The sequence below is a fragment of the Pollachius pollachius genome (assembly GCF_949987615.1).
Source record: "Pollachius pollachius genome assembly, chromosome: 14".
In the NCBI taxonomy this organism is placed as follows: domain Eukaryota; kingdom Metazoa; phylum Chordata; class Actinopteri; order Gadiformes; family Gadidae; genus Pollachius; species Pollachius pollachius.
The window spans coordinates 10,092,373-10,105,206 of NC_136947.1; the positions used below are offsets into that span (position 1 = coordinate 10,092,373).

Consider the following 12,834-nt stretch of genomic DNA (forward strand, 5'->3'; position numbering starts at 1 on the left):
TTTCTTTCTCCCCCCTCTCCCTCCTCAACTCTTGACATGCAGCCCAGGCCTCCTGATGTCCAGTGGGTGCCCACAGTTCTCAAACACTCTCCCCCTCCTCCCCTCCTCCTCCTCTCTTCCCTCCCTCTTGCTCCCCCTCCTCCAGCTCTTCTTCTTTCAGTCGGTAATTGAGTATTTTTTATCCAGAAATATTTGCTGTGAATCTTCGATGTCATGATCTACAAAAGGCACACACACACACACACACACACACACACACACACACACACACACACACACACACACACACACACCCTTTACAAGGCAAACCTCAAACCCTGCAGACTTCACAGGGACCCTGTCAATGCTCTGATCCCAGTTCAGATCCCCAGCGGGGGGGGCCCTTATCGCCGCCCTCCCTGGAGAAAGACACGTCTTTCATACGCCACCGCTATCGCTAATCATTAGCCTGCGCACCGCTAGCACGTCAGGTCTCGACGGCGCTTTGAAGATGGCCGGCTTTCACATCGGACGATCTGATTGGTTTAATGGGCCCTGGGAAGAGCTGGGAAAACACGCTTTCAACCCAGCATTAAACGTCACGTTTAGAGGCTTCAAGTTTAGAGGCTTCAAGTTTAGCTCTGATAGAGCAGTGTGTGGGGGGGGGGGGGGAGAGAGGGGAGACCTCCACTCCTATCAACATTACATCAGAAGAGATGAGAGACAAAGGGAGGAGAGAGGAGAGGGGGAGAGGGAAGGAAGAGAAGGAGAGGAGATAGGAGAGAGATACGAGAGGATAGGGAGGAGGCAGAGAGAAGGAGAGAGGAGGGAGAAGAGAGAAGAGAGGAGCAGAGGAGGCGTGGATGTTTTTTGGGTGAGGGATGTTGCAATAAGAAGTAACCGATTCTCACATATTTAATCTCCTGTTCTACTCAACTTCCTCTCCTGTCTGGACACACACACACACACACACACACACACAAAGTGTTTCACATCAAAGCCCGTATCAAGTCTCAATGATTCAATCGACTCCATCCATTGACTCAGTCTTTGACGTGGATGTTGGCGCTCAGACCTCAGATGTTTCCCTCACATCACAGTTCAAATTAGATGTGAAGTTATCTAGTAGACAGCTCATTAAACCGGCCAATGAGGTAGCGCCTCATTAACCGGGTGGGCACTAAGCTTAGGGAGCACTTTATAGACTGGGATTGAAGTGGGCGCGGCCACAGGCCACAGGGATAGACAGGAAGTCCTTATAAGGACTTCATAGTTGCAGAACTTTAATTCCCCATTGTGGACACAAATTAAACCCTGGTCAGGACAGCACAAAACAATCAACACACACACACGCAGACAAACGCAGGCACACAAACACACAAGGAGACGCACACACACAGATAGACACACAGACACACACAAACCACACCCACACGGAGGTCCGGAGGGGCCGGTCTGGCTGCAAAGTGGCGTGACGCAGAATGTAGGCCAGCCAGCTTTCAGGGTCAGTAGAACACAGAGGATACCCTCCTGTTCCCACAGCCACCCGCAACCCATTAGAAACACACACACTCTGATGTACACAAACACACACGCACGCAAACATCAAAACACACTCTCTGATGCACACACACAATTTTTCTGATATACACAAACACACACACAAATATCAAAACACTCTCTCTGACACACACACACACACATCAACAAACTGATATACTCACAAAAACACCCTCTGCCACACACATGCATCAGAACACTAATTTACACACACACACACACAAAAACACACACACACACACACACAAAGACCCAGTCTCTCTCAAACACAAACACACAAATATACAGCAACACAAACCCACTAACACACACACACTCCCCTCTCATACACACACACACACTCCCCCTCTCTCTCTCAAACACACACACAGACCGCCCAGTGGGACGGTCTGATGTCCTCCCAGCAGGCGGTGAGACCATCCACGCTAGCTGCTCTGTTAGCGCTGCGGATAATGCGTCTGGCGCGGCGCTATTAGGGAAGGGCTAGCGTGTTGTAAAGTGGTGCGTGTGTGTAGGTGGTGAGGCGTGTTAGCGCAGGTCTAGCATGTTAGCGCAGGGCTAGCAAGTCCGGCGTACGGTGGTGTGTGTGTGTCGTGGTGAGGGGTGTTAGCGCTGGGCTAGTGTGTTAGCGCCGAGCGTGTCTGCCGTAGCTCGTGTGAGTGAGCAGAGCAGGGAGGTAACACAAGAAGAAGAGGGGGGTCCTGGGAGCAGTAACAGACTCAACTAAAGTAACAACATTGTAACTTTCCCCCGCTACAGAATTTACAACCGGATGAACGAGCCGGACAACGAGAAGATCATCATTTATCTCCAACTGGGTGTGTGTGTGTCTGGCCTACTGTGTGTGTGTGTGTGTGTCTGGCCTACTGTGTGTGTGTGTGTGTCTGGCCTACTTTGTGTGTGTGTGTGTGTGTGTGTGTTTATGAGAGCAGCCTCTCTGAGGACTGCCGTTCCCTCGGTGGAGATCAGCAGTAATGGAGGAGATTTAATAACGCTGGCTCTGCTTCCCCGTGAAGCCCCCACATCACAGTGCAGCCCTCAGAGAATACCTAGCATTCAACACTGCCTCTCACTCCGAACACACGGACAGCCGACACAATTTTGGGTCGCTGGCTCCTATAGGCCGACACAAACACTGACTTACTCACTCTAAAGTAAATCAGGACCAATCGTGTGTTCACTGGACACACGATTAGTCCAGTGAACTGACCAATAGAATCACAGAGGAGGCGGGGCTTGTGGAGTTTCGGTTGGAAAAGAGAAACATGCTAACAGAAATGTCAGTTATCTTCAACATTATTGGAGACGGCTAATAGTTTTGTTCATTATTACATTGATAGGGTTAGCTAAGGCTAACAAAAATCTCAATATAAGCAAGGAATGCATACTAATATTTTAATAATGTGATTATAATCAACCCCACCCCAGTCAATTGAAGCACCACCTCCTCTATGATTTAATTTGTTGCCCCACTGGACCAATCACAATCACAGAAGGCCACATAGAAGGAAACGATGTGGATGTAGCGGACTTCTAATGATGGTAATGTTACCAAATAACGCACTTCATGTTCATTAGTAAATGGTCATCAAGGTTAGGCAGACATGTTGTCAGGAGGGGCAGGGCTTAGGGTAAGTACATTAGGTTTCTACAGAGACCAACTCCAGAACGTCAACAAGCAACCAGATGGCTACGCGAGTTAAGCGTGTTCTTTTGGTCGTTTCCTCGGCTGTAATTGTGGGAAAACTCTGGAGAGCAGCGAGATTAACCCTCAGATAATATTGTGCTTGGCAGAACCAAAAGACAACCAGCATCCGAAGGGGGGTTTCCCCAATCTGGCAACCCGACAAAATACACATCAACCAAACTGTACCTCACCGCCAACTCTACCTCACCTCCAACTTTACCCCACCTCCAACTCTACCTCACCTCCCAACTCTACCTCACCTCCAACTCTACCTTACCTCCAGACTGTACCTCACCTCCAGACTGTACCTCACCTCCAGACTGCATTTAGCATTTCCTGTAGGAACGGTAGAGAGCCACGCCGAGTTATTGCTATCGTTGGCATATCTTGTAGGAATGGAAGAGAGACACGCCTAGCTAATGCTACCGTTAGCATCTCGGCTAGAATGTGCTAGCTCTGCGGCACTGAAGTAATCAGTGTTAAAAGTGAGTTCAGGGCAGCAGAACCCTGGGTTCCCCGCAGTGTCTGGGTTTTAATCAGGCTCTCCAAGATATGAACAATAAGAGGCGGGGATTAAGGAGTGAAAGTATTTCCAGAATGTTCTGAATAGGGGGAGAAAGGGTCAGTACTGATTGAAGTAACGAAGTCGACACTGACCGGCTCAAACCAGTTCTGGGACCTTCTGCTGGTTGCCACTCAACGGCTGCTGCTGCGATAAGATTAAGATTAAAAACGGTTCTCAGGGTAATGAAATAACATTCTCCTCTGCTCTCCGTTTCTATGGAGATGCTTTTACTCTGATCCAATCTCGCTTAAGCCCCGATATATCAGCCGACACCTGTTTTTCAAATCCGACAATAACAAACAATAAGAGCCTATAAGATGGCTGTCTGCGTGGGCGTTATTGACTTCCTGTTGTTGGAGGCTGAGGACAGGAAGCTCCCTTTCTGTTGGAGTGGCAGGTATATGTTCCTGAGGACTCAGGAGCTCAACTCGACTGCTGTCGGAGAAGATCGTATTTCATTTGTTTTTTAATGTTTCGGCCGCTACAGTTTGGTAATAAAACCGACCGTTACTGTGAACACAAGACGCAGCGTTTGTGGAGGTTAAACGTCAACACACCGAGGACAGAACTCCTTTAAAAGAAAGGAACTGAAAAGAGAAAGATTGTTTCTTCCCAGTATTTCCTGGCAGAAGTCTTTGTCTCTTCGATTGGACAGCCAAGCAAAGCCCCCAGTGTCCGTGTTCCTCACCAAACTAATAAAGTTGGGGAAGCTGCTGCTATTTGTTAGCTTGTGTTTTGCTGGGCTTTGGGGGGGTAACCAAGGCCTCAGAACCGCCCACGCAGAGAGAGAGACACACAGAAAAAGAGAGAGTGAGAGACACAGAGAAAGAGAAAGAGACACAAATAGAGAGAGTGAGAGAGAAAGAGAGACACAAAGAGAGCGTGAAAGCGAAAGAGAAAGAGAGAGTGCAAGAGAGACAAATGAGGTGAGGCAGCTTATTTTCCATGATGCATTAGAAACGTTTACCTTTTTGATTCGGCCTCCAGTTGTTAATGTTTTAGTTTCAGGTTTAATTTAGCGGTTACAGAGAAGCTTAAGTTATGGTAAGGGTTCGGTTAGCCATGTTCCGAAGGGTTATTCTGCTGTAAGCGTCTCCTAAAGGAACTCGGAGCCGCCCACACAGCCCTGGCGACCAAAACGTTGTTCCAGAGAAGGAGGCCGACCTGACAGTGGAACACAGAGCAGGAACACACCCCAACGCCTGGTTCAACACACCGGCCCCAACTGAAGAATATGAGTCAGGCATGAAAGACCTTGAGGAAGCTTTATTTTAGAAATGAAACCAGCTTCTCTGGGAAATCAAGTGTTCTTAATATCGTCATGTATTCATACCAGCATGCAAACACACAACAACAAATCAAGTCACACACAGACACAATTCTTCATATCGTCAAGAATTCACACCAGCGTGCAAACACACAACAACAAATTAAGTCACACACACACACACACACACACACACACACACACACACACACACACACACACAGCAGCAGGAGAGGGAATGAATTATGAATGAATTAAGGCTGGGGAGAATCTCAACTGTGTTTGAGGAAGAATGCGAAAGCCACCGCAGACTCATCTTGAAGCGATGAAAACACAACTGTTCACTATTATCTGCTGGATCTCCTCCCGCCCGGGTGCAGCGAGAGAGACTTTGGCAGCTCTGGTTTCCCACCATGCATTGCTTTGCCCCCAGAGCTTCAGCCTGGACATAAATACACTGAACACTTAACCTCTTAACTCATCTTAAACATGTGGAGACAGACAGATAGAGAGACGGACAGGACAGAGAGACAGGCGGAGAGACAGGGGAGAGATTCACGGGAGAGAGACAGGGGAGTGACTTAGTAACAGAGGAGAGAGGGAGAGAGAGAGCGAGTGAACAAGAGCCAGATCAAGAGAGAGAGAAAGAGCTAGAGATAGAGCGAGAGAACGAGGGAGCAAGAGATAGTGGGTGAGCGAGAGTGAGAGAGAGAGCTAGAGAGCGATCGAGAGATAGAGAGCTAGAGACAGAGAGAGAACAGACAAAGTATTCCATGTACTTCCCTCTCGGGGCTCATCCCCCCCCCCCCCCCCCCCCCCCCCTCCCTCCCCCTTCTCCCCCAGCCCCATCAGCAGACGGGCTGGGATGACATTTACCGCATGCCTTCCGTTGCTCTGATTAACAGGTCCGCTAAGGTGAGATAGCATGCTAGCTGCGTGGGGCTACTAGGGGAACCACAGCGTAACACTGTAGAGTCGGAGCACTGTAGCGGCATGCGTAGGAGAGACAACGCTCACCGTGGCTGGCAGACAGACAACCTTTAGCTGAAATACCAGTTGGCTCACTGGGTGGGGGGTTTTGCTCTGGCTAGCCCTGAAAGGTTGGTCCACCGTGAGTGACAGGGAGGGCCGTGCCTTCCCGTCCGCTCACAGGATGTAGGGTAGTTAACGAGGGGCAGAAAACACTGCAGGACTGAGTGAGGTGGGTTGTGATGTCACAAATCCAGCGCTGGCCCCTGATAGGCTGTGGCGGAGGAGGCGGCCCCCCACTGAGTGATGGTTATAACCCAACGGCTGGATGAAACACAGAGATGGATCCGATCAACGGACCAGCGGATATAAAGACAACACACAGATAAAGGTCATTACCCCTGGCTGGAGGTACTGCTTCATGACGGAGCGACAGGGGAAGGGCTCTCAGAACACACTGACCGAACCGGGACGTAGCGACCGGGACTAACCGACGCAGATGTCCCGACTGCATCGCGTCAGGCCGGCTGGAACCGGTCAGGTGTTTTGAGTCGATGGCCTGTCCTGATTTAGTCTGAGATGGAGGGGGAACTCCTGACCATGATGGACCGAGCTGATCTCCACCTCTGTGATCTAAATGTCACCAGGACCTCTCCCCTCCATTAGGGTCTCCTCCCAGGACCCCCGCTCCACAGAGCCACACGAGGTGTGCCTTTGTCTCCCAGACCCCCGTGCTGACGGGGCCTGCTTTGGCACCTCTCCCAGAATTCCTCTCTACTCTCGTTCCCTCCCTGTCCCACGGAGGCCGAGCCCAGACCCTCGCTCCACTGGGCCCGCGACAGCACCATCACCACCACCCACACCAACCAGTCACCGGACCATCATATACTGGGGTGTTCCAGTGACCGGACTCATCATATACAGGGAGTATTCCAGTGACCAGACTCATTCATATACTGGGAGTATTCCAGTGATCAGGCTCAATCAAATACCGGGAGTGTTCCAGTGCATCCATCCATCAGACCAGTGACCAGACTCACTCTATACCGGGAGTGTTCCAGTGACCAGACTCACTCTATACCGGGAGTGTTCCAGTGACCAGACTCACTCTATACCGGGAGTGTTCCAGTGACCAGACTCACTCTATACCGGGAGTGTTCCAGTGACCAGACTCACTCTATACCGGGAGTGTTCCAGTGACCAGACTCACTCTATACTGGGAGGGTTCCAGTACATCGTTGAAACGTTTGAAACAAAGGTCAGGTGTCAGAGGTCAGGGGTCAGGCGCTGGGTGTCCAGGTCTCAACACGTTCAGGGTCCTGAGGCAGACTAGTCCCCCCCCCCCAACGGGGGCCTCCCATTGGGGGCCTTGCTGACAGGGGCCCCTCCCTCCCCCTCTCCCCCTCTCTCTGGTCCTCCTACCTGTCTGCCGACAGGGGCCTCCCATTGGGGGCCTTGCTGACAGGGGCCCCTCCCTCCCCCTCTCCCCCTCTCTCTGGTCCTCCTACCTGTCTGCCGACGGGGGCCTCCCATTGGGGGCCTTGCTGACGGGGGTGTAGAGAGTGGAGTCTGAGAGCTGGTGGTGGTGCTGGTGCTGGGGGTGGGGGGGCAGGAGGCGGGGGTAGGGGAGGCGGGGGCTGCCCAGCGGGGGGTCGGAGGCGGGCGGGGAGGGGATGCCGGCGTACGGGTGCTCCTCTGCCTCCTCCTGGTCACCGTGGTTACCGCCCAGGGGCCGGCACACGTCCAGGATCTCAGCGTAGTCCCGCTCCCGCGCCTGACGCTCTCGCAGCTCCCGCTTCTTCTGCTGGATCCTGAGGAGGAGCAGGAGGAGGAGGTGCAGGAGGAGCAGGTGGAGGAGGAGAAGGAAGGAGGAAGAGGAGCAGGAGGAGGTGCAGGGGGAGGAGGAGCAGGAAGAGGAGCAGGAGGAGCATGAGGAACAGTAGGAGCAGGAAGAAATGAGGATGAAGAGCAGGAGGAGGAGAATGAAGACATAGAGGAAGAGAGGAGGAGGAGGAGGAGGATGAAGAGGTGGAGAATGAAGAGGAGATGAGGAGAAGAGGAGGTGAGGGGGTAGAGGAGCCCAGAAGGAAGAGGAGAAGTTGGTGAGGAGGAGGAGGAGGTGGTAAGGAAAAGCAGAAGAGGAGAAGGGCATGAAGATGATGAGCACCGAAAGAGACCAGGGAGAACCTCCACAATCATTGCAACCCAAGCAGCTACAGCTACCAGCAAGCGGCTACCAGCAAGCGGCTACCAGTAAGTGGCTACCAGCTAGCGGCTACCAGCAAGCGGCTACCAGCAAGCAGCTACCAGTAAGCAGCTACCAATAACCAGCTACCAGTAAGCGTCTACCAGCTAGCGGCTACCAGCAAGCTGCTACCAGCGGACAGATAGCAGCTACCAGCAAGCGGCTAGCAGCAAGCAGCTACCAGCTAGCCCTAAGCAGTCATTTTATTGACACATTTCTCACGCTCCAATAAAATGTCCCAAAGTTGAGAAGGAACTAAATCAGAAGAGTGAGGGACAGGGAAGAGGAAGACGGAGGTGGAGAAAAGGAGGTGAAGTGGAGGTGTGTGGGGGTGTGGGGATGGGGGGGTGGGCATCAAGTGGGATCTGTCCAGGACCAGAGAGAGTCAGACCGACCCCAGGAGCACTCCCTGATCCACCGTGACCGGACCAACAACAGTCCGCTATAAAGACCATAAAGTCCTATAAAGTCCCATGTCGAACCCCCTCCCTCCTCCTCCCTACCTAGGGCGGCGTGTGGCTCAGGAGGTAGAGCGGGTTGACTAGTAACCGGAAGGTTGCTAGTTCGATCCCCGGCTCCTCCTAGCCGAGTGTCGAGGTGTCCCTGAGCGAGACGCCTCACCCTGCATCGTTGACACCGCCGTCGGTGTGTGAATGTGTGTATGAATGGGTGAATGTCAGGCAGTATTGTAGGAGGAGGAGGAGGAGCTGGAGGGGGAGTAATACTCTAGAATGCCCTGTGAACAGTCAAAGCTGCTAACCAGCGATTTTGATTTCTCACATTTTTTTCCTGTTCGTCTTGCGTCACGTTGTCGGTACGATGAATGTTTACTGATCATTTATTGATTCGCTTCGGAGCCCCCATTCAATACAATATCAAACAGTTGGAAATTAAAAACCTGTTTTTAACTGGAGGTCTTCAACACAAAGCAACACACAAAACAAAAACAAGTAGAGTGACACAGAGCCGGCGTTGGCAGCGGTTAGCCGTCCGTAGCTCGGGGGGAACAGGGAGGAGGTGAATGTCGTTGTCATCAGGACCCGCCCCGATGGAGCCAGAGGAGAGCCTTATGCTAGCGGCCCGCTAACGAGCAACAGCGGGGCGTAATGGGCTATAATCAGCACGGCCCCTACACACACAAACACACACAGGCTAATTAATTAGCACGCTAGGCGACAAGCTAACAGCCTTGGCATTCATAAAGAAGAAGCCTGGATGACTGGCAGATCGCCTGGTGGGGGAGGGAGAGAGAGAGAGAGAGAGAGAGAGAGAGAGAGAGAGAGAGAGGTTCATCAACCCACACTAAAGACCCCCAAGAGAGACACAGCCAGACTCTCCACTCAGGACCACGCACTGCAAACCAGGGGGTGGAACCCAGAGCAGCAGGGGGTAGAACCCTAGAGCAGCAGGGGGTGGAACCCTAAACCAGCAGGGGGTGGAACCCTAGAGCAGCAGGGGGTGGAACCCTAAACCAGCAGGGGGTGGAACCCTAAACCAGCAGGGGGTGGAACACTAGAGCAGCAGGGGGACAAACCCTAAACCAGCAGGGGGTGGAACCCTAGAGCAGCAGGGGGACAAACCCTAAACCAGCAGGGGGTGGAACCATAGAGCAGCAGGGGGACGAACCCTAAACCAGCAGGGGGTGGAACCATAGAGCAGCAGGGGGACGAACCCTAAACCAGCAGGGGGTGGAACCCAGAGCAGCAGGGGGTTGAACCCTAAACCAGCTGGGGGTGGAACCCTAGAGCAGTAGGGGGTGGAACCCAGAGCAGCAGGGTGTGGAACCCTAAACCAGCTGGGGGTGGAACCCTAGAGCAGCAGGGGGGGAACACTAAACCAGCAGGGGTTTGGAACCAAGACCAGCAGGGGGTGGAACCCTAGAGCAGCAGGGGGTGGAACCCCAGTCCTCTTCAGGGCTCCCCTCCAGCGTAGCGAAGGTGCTGACCTGAAGAGTCTCCGACAAAAGACCTTCTAGTTCGTGTCGATGGAACGACACCTCCTCCTCCTCCTAACTGTTCACACTCACTTCTTCAGCTGGATTAAATGAGGCCCTCTGATTGGTCAACGATCGCTTATATGAAAATTTCAAAACAGCTCCAGAGGAGGTTAGACTCCTGGTTCACAGTTCAGGGGATATGACAGATCTGGCGGCCATCTTGTGGCCCTCAGAGCGCAGGCTCACCTTCGGCTAGCTAAATATGGCTCCCCATTTTCAGAACCAACATTTTTTCATTCTTCTCGGACAATATCAACGTTCAGATGGGAAGAGATGGTCAAGTTTCGGTATAACGTTCAAATGCTCAAATAAATGTTATGTTTAGATCAAAGGTTTGTTGTGGTAAAATGGGCATACAGACTTGACATGACGCAATGCATTATGGGAAATTCCATCATTTCTACTGGTTGCACCCAGCGAAAACAACGCCCAAAACACAAAACAACAGCATCCAGGGCAGTGAGGAAGACGTCTGCCGGTCTCCAGCGTCTGAACGCGAGTGCTCGCTCACCTCTCCTGCTCCAGCTTCATGCGCTGCGTCTCCTCTTCCGACGCCTGTGATTCCTCCGTCCGCCACTTGGCCGACCCTTTCCGCTCCAGCTTGTCGCCGACGCGTTCGTCCTTCCGATTCTTCCCGAACCTGCCCGACGTTGGAGTGCGTTGTGACGACGTTAGTGACGATTACGATTATGAAAACTGTTTTTGTAACGTCAACAATAGCATAATGCATACGATAATATTAATTATAAAAGGGTAATAACGTCATTAACGACGCCATGGGTTAGCATATGCTAGGCTACCGGCTACCATAAAGCTATAATATTCTCATAACAACAACATAACAGTAAAAACACTACAAAGCAACAGCAGTAATAAAGATGATACGAAGATGCTTGAGGTGATAATGGTAATATTCAAATGTTTCTGATTCGTATTTAAATCGATTAATTTACACAGCAGCTTTTCACTGACGTAACCCAGCGGTAGAAAGTAACGAAGGCCCCAGCAGAACCGCTGGGGCCTTGGTGTGTGTGTATGTGTGTGTGTGTTGTGTCTCCGCTTAGATCCTGATGGCAGAGTTATCCATCACTCAGACTCTCGCTCCACACACCACTGGCTTTCATTAACACTCTGTTTAATACTGCCTCGCACGCCCGCTCAGAGAGAGAGACACACACTCACACACACACACACACACACACACACACACACACACGGAATAAACAGACAGATAGCGGTGAAGATTTACGAGGCAACAGCTGAACTGGTGAAGGGAGGAGAGAGAGTTTGGAGGAGGGTTGTTTAATGCTCTCCGTATTGCGTGTTTTATTAGCCTCTCCATTCAGCACCGCCGCCTCTGTGACTTACTGGGGACTACTTTCAGCGGTGGAGGGAGACGGGCGGTGATTGAGGGGCCGCGGTGCGTTTCGTGTTAATGCATCGATGGGGAACTAGTGTCTGAAGCGCCGGCCCAATGCAGGGACAGCTAGCTACACTACATGACACAGCGCCACAACTAGTTTATATACTACACAACCACTTCAGACGCTACACAACACTATACAACACTACACAATACAACAGAGCCTCTGGGCCATGAAACTATTATTTAGGGAAAGAGGGAGGTGGGAGGAGGAGAGATAAGAGGTGGAGGGAGGGGTGGGGAGGAGGAGCGGTAAGAGGAGGAGCGAGGGGGAGAGGTAAGATGGGGAGGGAGGGAGAGAGGTATGGTGACGGAGATAAAAGAGAATTCCCTCTGCATTACTTAAATCTAAAAGTGGATTATGTCTGCTGTGTTGCTGTGTGAAAAGAGCAATATGAATAAAGTTTGATGTAATTGGATTGGGTTCCAGTAAGGTGTGGGCGGGGATGGTGGGGCTGAATCAGACCAGTCCATTAACAACAGCTTCCTCCCAGACAGGGAGTAGGAGATCCTTATCATATCGTCTGGGTTATGCTAAGTGTTTGTTTGTGACAGTGATTGACAGGTTTATATTGTGGTTTTCTCCCGTTTCCTGCATTGAAACGCCATATTCGAGCAGAGCTACTATTATTATTATTGTCATCATTGGTGGTATTATTATAATAACTATTATTATAAATATGATCTGTGCTTTGGCAAGAATCAGGCGTTCAGAATCACACGTTCTCAAAGACTCACCACGAACTATCCTACACTTTACTCCATGAGAATAGAACAATGATATTAGGGTAAAATTTCCCAGGAAGTAAATAAATCGAATATGCTTAGGGCTGGGTAAAAATATCAATTCATCAATGCAGTGCAATTTATTTGTTCTCAATTCAGAAATTTTTGAAATCCATTTTCCAAAAAAAGAAAGAAGCATACTCAGTAATTGTAATCTAGAACCGAGTATGCCTTAATTGACATCCACTTTTACATTTGTCCATGTTATGATTATTACTTTTATGCTGCAAGTTTAGCTAAGGAACGATACTATACAATGTTGTATTCCAATACTATACAATGTTGTATTCCCCTTTTGCTAATTAAAGCACAATGAAATGGTTAATTCCTTTTGAAATGGTTAATTCTAAATAGTAT

At 50.8% G+C, this 12,834-nt stretch overlaps 1 protein-coding gene across 4 annotated transcripts in view; it reads right to left on the bottom strand.

Annotated features, from left to right (window-relative positions):
- pard3ab (par-3 family cell polarity regulator alpha, b) overlaps window positions 1–12,834 on the bottom strand; it is a 119,702-nt gene that overhangs the window by 27,021 nt on the left and 79,847 nt on the right. For 3 of the 4 annotated variants that reach the window (XM_079751482.1, XM_079751483.1, XM_079751481.1), the window contains 2 exons: window positions 10,780–10,908; window positions 7,536–7,838 (listed from right to left, as the gene is read on the bottom strand). In XM_079751482.1, coding sequence (XP_079607608.1) covers window positions 7,536–7,838; window positions 10,780–10,908 — 432 coding nt within the window. The remainder of the gene's footprint in view (window positions 1–7,535; window positions 7,839–10,779; window positions 10,909–12,834) is intronic. The other variant, XM_079751484.1, reaches the window with a different exon arrangement.